The 12,560-nt window shown below is 41.9% G+C and overlaps 1 protein-coding gene across 1 annotated transcript; it reads right to left on the bottom strand.

Moving 5' to 3' along the window:
• Window positions 1-6,415: 6,415 nt before the first annotated feature.
• Window positions 6,416-11,551, bottom strand: CHAMP1 (chromosome alignment maintaining phosphoprotein 1). Its single transcript, XM_004273580.3, has 2 exons — window positions 11,439-11,551; window positions 6,416-8,934 (listed from the first exon to the last, which is right to left on the bottom strand). The coding sequence occupies exon 2, from the start codon at window positions 8,894-8,896 to the stop codon at window positions 6,416-6,418; it is 2,481 nt and encodes an 826-aa protein (XP_004273628.2). The 5' UTR covers window positions 8,897-8,934; window positions 11,439-11,551.
• Window positions 11,552-12,560: the final 1,009 nt, after the last annotated feature.

The raw sequence follows: 12,560 nt of genomic DNA, 5'->3' as shown, positions 1-12,560 counted from the left end.
GTAATATACATTAATACTAGTTACACACTAATACTTTTTTCTTTAAATGTATTAGTCTCTTAAATTATGCAGAAAACAAAAAGTACAGTTACAAACCAATGTCATAAAAATACTAGCTTCATAATTGCCCTATTTGACCTTTACTAAGATTTTTATTTCTCTACACGGCTTCAAGGTGCTGTCTAGTGTCCTCTCATTTCACCTGCAACACTCCCTGAGCATTTCTTGCAGGGCAGGTGTAGTGGCCACAAACTCCCTCAGCTTTTGTTTAACTGGGAATGTCTTAATTTCTCCTTCACGTTTGAAGGACAGTTCTGCTGAATACAGGATTCTTGGTTGACAGTAGTTTTCTTTTAGCACAGAGAATATATCAACCCAGTGTCTTCTGGCCTTCAAAACTTCTGATAATAAATCTTCAGATAATCTTATTGAGGATCCCTTGCAGGTGATGAATCTCTCCTCTTTTACTGCTTCCAAGATTTGCTCTTTATCTTTGAAAGTTTGATTATAATGTCTCAGTGTGGTTCTCTTTGAGTTCATCTTACTTGGAGTTTGTTGAGCTTCTTGGAGGTTTATGGTCATGTATTTCATCAAATTTGGGGAGTTTTCAGCCATTATCTCTTCAGATATTCTTGCTGCCCTTTCTCTCTTCCCCCTCAATGCTTGTGTTGGTCAACTTGATCATGTCCCACAAGTCCCTTAGGCTCTGCTCACTTCTCTTCGATCATTTTTCATTCTGTTCCTCAGCCTCAATAACTTCCATTGATCTGTCTTCAATTCACTGATTCCTTCTTCCTCCTGCTCTAGTCTGCCTTGAATCCCTCTAGTGAAATTTTATTTCAGTTGTACTTTTCAGCTCCATAATTTCTTTTTGGTACCTTTTTAGGTTTTCCATCTCTTTATGGATATTCACATTTTGTTCACACATCAGTTTCTTGACTTTCTCCCCATCTTCCTTAGTTCTTTGAGCATCTTTAAGACTGTGGTTTTAAAGTCTTTGTCTAGTATGTCTGCCATTACATCTTTTTTAGGTACAGTCTGTTGAGCTTTTTCCCTTTGAACAGGCCATACTTTCCTTTTTCTTTGTATGCCTTGTGATTTTGTTGTTGTTGCTGAACACTGGACATTTGAATATAATAATGTGTAACTCTGGAAATAAGATTCTTCCCCTTCCCCAGGGTTTGCCATGTTTATTATTTATGTACTTATTTGTTTTACTGTTGTAGACTGTCTCTGTGCCAAGGATCAGCCTGAAGTGCAAATAATGTCTTTTTTTATGTCTCTTCTGAGCCTTCCCTTGGGCAGGTGCAGTCACTTTCTAATTTTCCCTGTATATGCAGTAGTATTTAACGTCTGGCTCCCAAAAGGAGAAAAGCAAAAAATGAAGTGTGTCAGGGTCAGGGGGTGGGGGTGGGGGTTGGGGAGGGTGCTGGCCCTTTAAATCACCTGAAAGCCACTTCAGCTAGAGGTGGAAGTATTTACAGAAGGAATGGCTGCCTGCCTCTTTGTCTGCACCTCTGTGAGCAAAAGCAGCAACTAGAAATCAAAGCACAGATGCTCGGTATTTGCAAGACAGGGACCTTCTTACCCACACTAGCTCCTGCAAGTTGTGTGCAAGATGCTTGCATGGCTGTGGGTAGGGAACAAGTAGCTGCTACTCTGTGAAAAGCCAAAATTGACCAAAGTTAACCACAATTTACTGTCCAGTTCTTCCCCTGGAAGTTGCAAGCCTTCAACAGACTCCAGAGTTCCAAAATAGTTATGTCAGATGAATTCTGCCAGTACAGTTGCTGTCTAGGTGGGGAGACAGATTCCTTGGGCTTCCTACTCCACCATCTTCCCAGAATCCTTTCTGCCAGATTGCTTTGGATTTACATGCTTCCTAGGTTGAGGCAATTTTAGAGGCTTCCTACTGGCCTTTCCAACAATAATAGCCCTCACCTCACAGGTCAGGGAACCAATGTGGGGATACCGCCAGTTCCTGAGTATGTCTACTGTTAATTATGCATCCTAGGACTGGAGAAATGACCACAGGATGGTTTGAGGATACTGGACCCACTGTGAGATGAACCTGAGCTGAAACTCCATTGATTATCTGACCTCCACAAGCCCCTACTCTGACTGGAGGGCCACAGTTATGCTTGGTGTCTCCTGGAATCAGTGTCAGTTCAGAACCAGTGTCCAGGCATTCCTGAAGGGTCTGATTAGTTCCTTTTGCCCAGTGCAGCCACCCTGGTAAATGGCCATCTGTACCTTTGGGGAAGGCTGGGAAAAAGGTTAACAGTATACATTTTTGGCAGTGTACTGGGATCCTTGCTCAAGGGGACCCAGCCTCCCCTTCATTCAAGGTCTGTAAACTGGCTCAAGTCTGGGAAATGACTGAGGGGCCATGACTGTTTTTATGATTCAAGTTGGAATTTTGTTCACTTGACCTAGAACTCTTCCATTTATACAAATCTAGTAAGAATTTAGTAGGCTTCCCATCCACTTCATCTAATCCTCCGTGTGGCCCATGGCAAACATTTACAAGAGATCAGTGGGTGTTAGAAGCAAAGTTAATTGAAAGTATGCTCAATCCAACTAAGCTGGTAGTTGATCAGGATCAAAGGGGTTGAAATGTCATATTTTATTCCAACAGCATTTTCAGTTTTAGGGTTGAATGTAGCATCCAGTGTGGGGTATTTGTAATAACGAATAGCATTCCCGTGTTGCGTTAACACTAAATTAGGTCCAAATCAGTCCTATAGGGTTTTTTTTTTCCTCAATTCATAAAATGAAAAAAGTAGTCTTGCAAAGGTAGACTTGGAAGGTGGAGAGAACCGTGCCAGGCTTAGTAAGGGTAGGACTTTAATAGGAAGGACTGACCAAGTATTATGAGGTGGGGTGAGAAGGTTATTGAGTAAGGTGTGGTTTGCCAATGGAAGGCCTTAAGTAACTGTACCTTAAGGGGTAATTTTGTATAAAGAATGCAACATACAATCAGTATTGTGGAGACCTTATTCTGGTGTGTAAAGGGTGGGCTGGGGTTGATACTGGAGGCCCCAGGCTATGGAGCAGTCTACTGCACCAACGATGAGGGCCTAGACCAGTGAGGCGGTAGCAACAGACATGTTGCCAAAGAAACCCAACCTGGCTTGCTATAGGCTAAGCAGAGGAATCAAAACCCCAATTTTCAAGCCCAGGTGTGGAAGGCAGAATGACCCCCAAAGTACAAGATTGCCAGAATCTGTGAGTGTGGTAGTCTTTATGTCAGAGATTTAAGGTTGCTAATTAGCTGACTTTAAACTACAGATCATCCTAGATTGTCTAGGGGCCCAATGTAATAACATGGTCTTTAAGTGTATGAGGGAAAGAGTCAGAGAAACATGTGATAACAGAAGCAGGGTCAGAGATGCCATGTGCTAGCTCACAGATGCAGGAAGGGAATCCTGCGGAGAGTGCAGGTGGCCTCTAGAAGCTGGAAAAGGGAAGGGGATGAATTTCCCTTTAGAGCCTCCAGGAAAGAATGCAGCCCTGCTCTCACCTTGACTTCAGCCCAGTGAACTTCACAACTTTAACAGATCTGCATTGTTTCAAGCCACAAAATTTCATGCAATGTATAGCAGCAATAGGAAGTGAATGATCAAAATTACATGTGAACAGAAAGAGCTAGATTGAGAAAGGAGACAATTTCTGTGTTTTTTTTTTAATCTAAGGGTGTAATTCATCTTAAAGAGGCACGCTTCATCTTGTGATGCTTGCAGATCAGATCTGATTAAGCATCAGTCTGTCTTCATCCAAGACAAAGCTATGGAATCTACACCATTAAAAACAAAAGCAGCATCTGCCACACAGACACATTACAATTCACGAACTCAGAGTCAAATTAATGAAAACGACATTGGCTCCCTAGAACATAATGGCATCAAGGCCATGAATGTTGTGTAAAAATGGTACGGTAATTTTTATTCCCTTTCATGTTATGTAAAATCACTGGGGAGTCATTAGAAAGTTGTAATTTCATAGGTAAATAAGAAAATGAAAAGATAGAGTGGGTCATATTGATTAGTGAGGGATGCTATTGTATAGAAGGCAAAGTTACCAACGATTAAAAAGAACGTAAACAGGTTCTAAAGTAAGGGTACAGCTAACTAACCCTTGACCTTAGAGGTAAAAGGAGAAAAAAGTGGGAAGCCACAACTGAGGTGAGCCGGGAACATCGTGCTTTGGTCTAAAATTAAGGCCTTAATGCCCAGACTACACATGCATCACCGCTGCTTACCCTAGCGTTAATATCCTCTCTTATAAAAATATTATTAAAAAACCACCATGAGATGCCAAGTCGTAGGATCTAGTTAGCGCCCCCTTGAGCAAAGGTATAGGAAGGACTCTGTGAGAAGTCTGCACCGGAAAGTGTGAAGTCCTAAGAATCTGTTGCATGTTGTTACATATGCTCAAGCATGGTTGATCTGACTGCAGGCTTCAAAAGGGGTTCTGGGCACTGGAGGCCCGTTGTTCTACCCATCATTTTAATCAAGTCAGTATACAAGACGGATATGGCCAGGATATCTCACCTCTCCTACTTGCTGGCATCATGCCTAGAAGCAAACTCCAGAACTGGAAGCTTGTTGTCAAGGTGCCCAGTATAAACCAACAATCCCATCAACCAGTACCTTGCCTGCCAGACTGTGCTCTCCAAACCAGTGACAGGTCTGAAGCTTGTAAGGTCTTCCCAGCATTATCTAAACATTGTCTTCCCAATTGGCATATGCATTTGGATGCCATGAATAAAGCGCTCCTTGTTCAGGTGTCTGGGAACACCTTGATAAAAGCCAGTATCTCAACCCCGGCCATGTATCAGAGTCCTTATGGCACTAAATGCTTCCCATTGTTTAAATGAAGCACTCAGGACTGACCACCACTGAGATTAAATGACCTTTAATGGGCTAATGTGGATTAATGAGAATTTTCATAGAGAGCCTAATGTAGCCAGGCCTCTGTATCCTTGGTTTCCACATTCGTGGATTCAACCAATCACAGATCAGAAATATTAGAAAAAAATTTCCAGAAAGTTCCAAAAGGCAAAACTTGAACTTGCCACTTGCTGGCGACTGTTTATATAGCATTTACATTGTATCAGGCGCTATGAGTAATCTGGAGATGATTTAAAGCATATGGGAGGACATGTGTAGGTTATATGCAATCTGCAGGGGGTCCTGGAACTGATTCCCTGTGGACACCAAGGGATGACTGTACAGTGTTTCCCTTAACCTACCCGACCACAGAACTCGGAGAAAACCGAGCTTAGAAAATGCTGCTCCAGGTATGAAAATCAGTATGCTAAAAACAAGTGGAAATAGGAAAGAAGAACGGAATTTGGTATCATACAAAGAAGGTTACACAAAAGAAAACACACATGAATGTGCTGCTAACATGAGAGCCTTTGTTTTTAATTTGGTTGATACACATTTGACAAAATACTTTAGAATAAAATGATCCATGAACAGGCACAAGGTATTTACAGCAACTGTGAAAAACATAAAACTGATGTACTCTTAAACAGTAATGTCTATTTATAAAATTTTTTGTTGTGAATCCGGAAGACTTTCATTTCTGCTCCTTACCCTGGTCTGAAGCCCCGACAGATGGTGCGGAAGGCCCAGGAGTAGGAGGTGCAACCCTGACACATTTGGCAAATAAGGATCATCTATTGGTTTGAGCTCACGGGGAAGTGAAGGGCCAGATCTTGGGGTAAGGTCCAGAATGGAAGACTCCAAAGGAAACAACTAAAGACAAGGCCTAAAATCACACTCATGTTTCTCAGTTTCCTACAGGAGAAGGCTGCCAACTATTTTTTAAACGGACTCAATTTCCCCTCTTTTAGCAGAAAATCAGCAACCCTGAGACTCCAATCTTCCATAATATAAAAGTTAATAAACACCTAGAAGGGGTTCAAGATTTATAAATAACTTTATATGACCAAATAGAAACTTTAAAATAATTTTTATGATGTGAAAATACTTGAGAACAAAATTTCTCAAAATTTTCATGCCTAATTCTTAAACATTCTAACAAATAATTTCCAATGTCTGAAATTAGTTGCACAAAAAGATACACTTTAACTAGATGTTTTAAATTGAGTACAACTTGCTCTTGATTGTTAAATGGAATGCCTACCTCTTCGTATTATTCAAATATACTGAAATTAATTTTACCCATCTGGAATATACAATATGAATTTACTGACTTACACGACAACCACATAAACAAAGATCAAGAAAAAAATAACCAAACGCTTACGCTTTGTAACACTACTGAGACACAGTACACCATACATGTCAACATCTACTGATCCAACTAGGCTATTTAACTATACTTTCAACAATGGGTTCAATAAACAACTCTGTAGAGCATATATCCACACTGTATTTAAAAATCAAATTTGCTGCTCCTCCAGTGGAGGTTCCAGAGCTTCCATTAGCTTTTTATTTGCCTCTTCATTATGCCGGCTTTGACAATGAGTTAAATGTTTCTTAAAGCCTCTTGGAAAATTTGACTCAAAATTACAACGTGGACATTTAAGTAAACTTTGCCCATGAGCTGCTACATGATTTTTAAGGAGAGATTCCAAAAGGAAAGCCTTTCCACAAATTGTACATTTGTAGGGACTGTGGACATTATGCTTGTTAACCAAATGATGCAAAACAGCACCTTTTTTCATAGCACGACAGCAACAGATTTTGCAGTAATACTTTCCTTTTCCACGCTTCATGTATTTTGCAATCTCCTCTTCAGAGATAAAAGCCTCTTTTTCTTCAGTAAACTGCAGTACATTCTTGGACTGCTCTGGACTAGTCATGTCTATTTTGTTCTCTTTACTAAAATCAATCGATTCCACGTCAACCTGCTCTTGATCACTGCTCGATTCTTGGCCCTTACTATCTATCGCATCCAGATCTGCTTTTATATACTCACTGCTACTAAGCTCAGCATCCGAGTTCTCTTGGTTGTCTTTCTTGAGCTTCTTTGAGGAAGGAAATAAAGTGTCTTCTAAGAGTTTCTTAGGTGTAGCTAGTAGTTCTTCCTGAACCAGAACATCACACTTTTGATCGTCTATGGCATCTGCCTGTAGTTCATCACCAAGCTCAACCGCCTTCTGAGATTCTGAGAAGACAGCAGCTTTGGGAAGTTCGGGGAAAAGGGCATGTTTCCGGGGCTCTGGAAAAAGAGCACGTTTTCGTGGTTCAGGAGAAGCACGAGAGGCTGTTTTGGTAGGCTCAGAAAACAGGGCAGGTTTTCTAGGCTCAGTATCAATAGAGAGAACAGGCTTCCAGATATCAGAGGAAGCTTTAGGGGACTCAGATGGCCCAGAAGGACCTGGTTTCCGGGTCTCAGGGAAGACAGGTTTCTGAGGTTCAATAGAAAAGGAAGACTTCCAGAGATCAGGGGAACCACCACGGGAACTCTTCTGGGACTCAGAAAAATCAAGTGAAGCAGGAGAAGTTTTCCGCTGATCAGGGGAAAGCTTCCAAAGCTCTGGAGACCCTGAGGGTTTTCTGAGCTCTGGAGATCCCGCTGGACTACGGATCTCTGGGGACAGTGGTGGGCCTGGTTTGCGGAGCTCAGGAGACAAGGGAGGTCCTGATTTACGGAGCTCAGGAGACACTGGAGGAACTGTCTTCCAGTGTTCAGGTGACAAGGTGGGCGCTGTCTTTCGGAGTTCTGGTGGGCCAGACTTCCATGACTCAGGAGATGCGGGGGGAGATTTCCAGGAACCAGGTGAGACTGATGAAGACTTCCAGGACGCAGGGGACATGGATGGAGTTGGTTTCCAAGGTCCAGGTGATATAGAAGGAATTGGTTTCCAAGGTCCAGGAGACACAGATGGAGCAGGTTTAGCTGGCTTCCAAGGTCCTGATGATGCTGACGGACTGGACTTCCAAGACCTGGGAGACCCAGGCGGCCCTGGCTTCCAAGAACCTGGTGACACAGCTGGGGCTGGTCTCCGAGGCTCTGGGGACACAGCAGGGAATGGCTTCCAAGGTTCAGGAGACTCCGATGGGGACAGCTTCCTTGGCTCAGGGGAGACAGTCCGGACCGGCTTCCGAGACTCTGGAGACGCTGTTGGGGAAGGTCCCCAAGGTTCAGGGGAGGCAGCCAGAACTGGTGAGTCTGGAGATGAGGCTGAAGGTGGCCCCAATGTTTCTGGGAAATGAGAGTGTTTCTGGGGTTTGGGATTAGTAAGAGTTGCCTTCACTGGCTCAGGAGATACGGGAGCAAGTTTCTGTGGTTCTGGAGAAGGAACAGGGACTGGTTTCTGAGATTCAGAAACAAGAGGGACTGGTTTTGGAAGTTCAGGAGAAGAAACAGGGGCAGGTTTCGGAGGCTCGGGAGAAGGAAGAGAAGGTGTCTGTGGCTCAGGAGAAGCAACAGGGCCAGGCTTCTGAGAGTCCAGGGAAGTAAGAGGAGTAGGTTTTGGTGATTCTGGAGACATAACTGGGCCAAATTTCTGTGTTTCTATGGAAAGGGCAGGTATAGGTTTCAGGAGTTCTGCTGAATTAGAGGCCATTTTCTGGTGTTCAGGAACAGAAGGGCTTTTCACAGGATCTGCTTCTTTGTTTAACTGATTTTTTGGTTTCTCATTCCATTTCTCTGGGGCTGAATGTTTGGATGTGATGTGATAGTATACATTAGAGTACATCTTGCTGGTGAAAAAGCATTTATGGCAGTGAAATAGCTTTGCACTTTTCTGGTAAAATATCATTTTACCTAACCCACCAGCATCCATTTCATCACAAAATTCTGGATGGATGGTACCCATGTGGATTTGTACATTTTCATAATCCGTGCCTCTGAAATTGCAGTGGTCACACTCCAAACGTGCCGATGGCTTACGAAGTTCCTGGAATACTTCCATTTTTCTAACATACACGATTATATTCTTTAAAAACAGTGCTGCAATAAAGCAGAAATAAATGATTTTCAGAGAACGTTTTTGAATAAAATGCTGTTTCTAGTCCATTCTTACTTGCATAAGTCTAGAATGGCACGTGCATCTATTAGATAATATCTCTATAAAGATTTTGAAGAGATGGGAAAAATAATAATTAATTTTAAACTGAGTCCCAGGAACTCTGCTATTTTTACATGCATCATCTCATTTAACACTCCTAACAATATGACTCAAATATTACTTTCATTTACAGATGAAGAAATTAATGTTCAAAGAAACGACTTACCCAGGTTACAGGACTATCAGGGACCCAAGCTTCACTCCAGAATTATCTATTGCATGTGCCTTACACTTTGACTCTAAAACCGCGAATCAACAAGCTGTCAGTACGCAAAGCTGAGTAAATATCAAAGCTAAAGCTAGGCTATTAAGGCAGAGCAAGAAACTTTAGGTCCATTTCAGAAAGCACTTGTTAAACTAAATCTAACACGAAAAGACAGCTTTAAAAAAAAGTCAACACATCTTGTAATGTTTTATCCATCCTAATATACTTTATCCATTCATTTAATAAATTAATTATTTTGTGCCCCATGCTTTTCTAAGCGCTTGGGTTTAAAGGCGTGTCTTGCAATATGGTGCTTATATCAATTGGGGAGGTAAGAATGTGGAGGGCAGCACAGGAAGGCACTCAAGCAGAGATCCTGAATGATGCGATGGAGTGTGCCACAAACGGCAATTCAGATGGAGGACACACTTGAGGCAACTTGCTTGCCAGAAAACAAGACTTTTAAACTTTTAAGCTAGCCTTATTAAGGTGGTAAAAGTAACAGAAGCTCACAGTTAAAAACATACTCATTCACGCAGTACAAGGTACTCACGTAGTATCACTCCCCAGGGGTAGCCACTGTACTTATGTGTCACCGAAGAGAATGTCTATGTTTACACATTCTACACAAATGAGATATTAAGCATATTTTTCTGCAACGAGCGCTCATTTAAGGAAGAGAAGGTGTCTGTGGCTCAGGAGAAACAACAGGGCCAGACTCCAGGGAAGTGAGAGGTACATGTTTTGGTGATTCTGGAAACAACTGGGCCAGGTTTCTGTGTTTCTATAGTAAGGGCAGATACAGGTTTCAGGAGTTCTGTTGAATTAGAAGGCATTTTCTAGGATATTTTTACATACAGAGTAAGCACTGAATTTCCTTTGAATGTGAGAGTATTTCTGAAAGGGAAATTCCTAGAAATGGATTACCTGGTTCAAAGGCTATTTGCAATTGAAACTGACATTTTACCAAACTCTCAAAAAGTTGTTGTACTATTACACACCAACCAAGAATGTTGATGTGAAGACTAACTCCCCAGCTCCCTCAGCATCAGAGTATCATTAAACTTCGAATCCTTTCTACTTCTTAGGTGAAAACTGATATCTCACTAGTGTTTTAATGTAGTTTAATGACAAAGACTGAATATTTCCCCTTGTTTATTAGCCATGTGTATTTCTTTTGTTTTTTTTTTGCGGTGCGCGGGCCTCTCACTGCCGTGGCCTCTCCCGCTGCGGAGCACAGGCTCCGGACGCGCAGGCTCAGCAGCATGGCTCACGGGCCCAGCCGCTCCGCGGCACGTGGGATCCTCCCGGACCGGGGCGCGAACCCGCATCCCCTGCATGGGCAGGCGGACTCGCAACCGCTGCGCCGCCAGGGAAGCCCAGCCATGTGTGTTTCTTTTTCTAGGATGTGCTTTGCCCATTTCCCTCATTATTTGTGAACAGTCCTTGTGTGTGAAGGAAGCCAGTCCTTTTATGGGAACTGCCTTCTCACTTTATTATTTGTCTCGACTTCATGATTTTTTTTGCTACATACAATTGGTTTACATAAGAATTAAAAACTTAAAAGTGCTTCCCTTATGACTGTGTTTTAAGTTATGCCTTCCACTCCATTATTTTTTTTAATCACTCAATATTTTCCCCATGACAATTTCATTATTTTCTTACATTTGTATCTTTAATCCTCTGTGATCCAGCCTATATTTGACCCCAAATGGATAGTTCAGTCATCTCAACATTGATTACACATGTAACCAATGACATGTAATGTTCTATTTAGCAATTACGAAGTTTTGTGTATGATGCTATTCTGGGCTCTATTCTATTCCCCACCAGCTCCATCTGGTATGCTCTTCTTAGCATGGGTATCCAACAACTGCTAAAACAGATTCTGTAACTAACATATTTAGCACACGTTCATGCATCATTATATGTATGGGTGTGTATGCTTTTATAGTTTTCCCTCAAGAACTCCAAGCACTTTTCAAAAACATACTCATCATAAAATATTCTCTTAAACGTTAGAAAGAAATGTTAAAAGCACACAAAAATACATGCAAAGCAATGCTGGTACAATACCGTTATTAAATATTGTATATTTAATTTACAATATAAATCCAGGACAAGTACTTTTAGAATGGGGAAGAAATACAGACCAACATGCTTTTCCCCTAGGAGACTTACCAGCTGTCTTACTAGAAGTCTTAAAAGTGGTCTTCAAAGGGCAGGCAAGTCTACATGGCTTTTCGACTAAACCACAGAAGACAGTGTGTAGTACATGAAGGACAAGATGAGCAGTTGGACCTGAGAAACAAAAGGGAAGGGGAATCCAGATTACTTCTCTGTGAAAATTTGTGCCCTCTGTAACAGAATTCTGCCCATTTCCCTCACTACCCTGCCCCTTCCAATAGCAAGAGGGGTCCAATCCAAGGCCTGGACACTAACTTTAATGAAACGACACCAAAGACTACAGTAGATACTATCCACGACGCCATCCTTGTTGAATTTTATTTTAATGATCCTCTATGGAATTAATGCCTGACCCTCGCCCAACCAAACCCTTCTCAAACCCATCATCTAACTTCAGCTAACATGACAAGCACTCAGAAGACTCCTGCCGTGACTACAGGCTATTCTGTCAATTAAAACTTCTTATAGTTGAGGGAACTCAAACCCAGACATTAATAACTTGCTCAAGGTTAGGCAGTCCGCGTCTGATGAAGGACCATAGCAGACCATGTTCTGCTATCTATCCAGGTTCTTCCTCAAATATCTTGACCAACCTAATACAGTGGAATTTAGTAAGATCCTGAAAAGCCAGTAAATGGGCCCAAATCAGACAGATGAAATTTATCAAACATTTAGAATCCAAATATCAATTACAAAACATAGGACTATAGTGAACTGCACTAGGCAGAGTATCCCAGTGGATCACTGTCTCCAGCTCTGGGCAGGAAGGACACTTTAAGATCTTGAGTCCAAGCAGTGGGAATATGCAAAAGAAAGCAAACAGAATGGTAGGAAGTCTTTAAAAACATGTCATTGGTGAGCACAGACACTTAACTTCAAAAGAGGAAGAATTATGGATAATACACAAGCTGTCCAAAAACAAGCGGAAGCCAGCAGGAAAAGAGATTTCAGCTCAACATAAAGTTTTACCAAGCACTCAATCATGGAGTAGAGTGAGCTGCGCTGTCAGGCAGGAGCCCTCCATAACTGGGAGCCAATGATTAGTACAGGACCAGAAGGGTCCTCAGAGGACTTAAGTCCAACCGCATCATTTTATAATTGAGAAAAGTGATGCTG

Source organism: Orcinus orca, chromosome 18 (assembly GCF_937001465.1).
Source record: "Orcinus orca chromosome 18, mOrcOrc1.1, whole genome shotgun sequence".
NCBI classification, from domain to species: Eukaryota; Metazoa; Chordata; class Mammalia; order Artiodactyla; family Delphinidae; genus Orcinus; species Orcinus orca.
Note: the sequence above shows the minus strand (reverse complement) of the source record. Positions and strands in the feature narration are given on the sequence as shown.

Bases quoted from the DNA above. Each gene is read 5' to 3' on its own strand.
- CHAMP1 (XM_004273580.3), bottom strand. From the start codon at position 8,896: ATGGAAGTATTCCAGGAACTTCGTAAGCCATCGGCACGTTTGGAGTGT.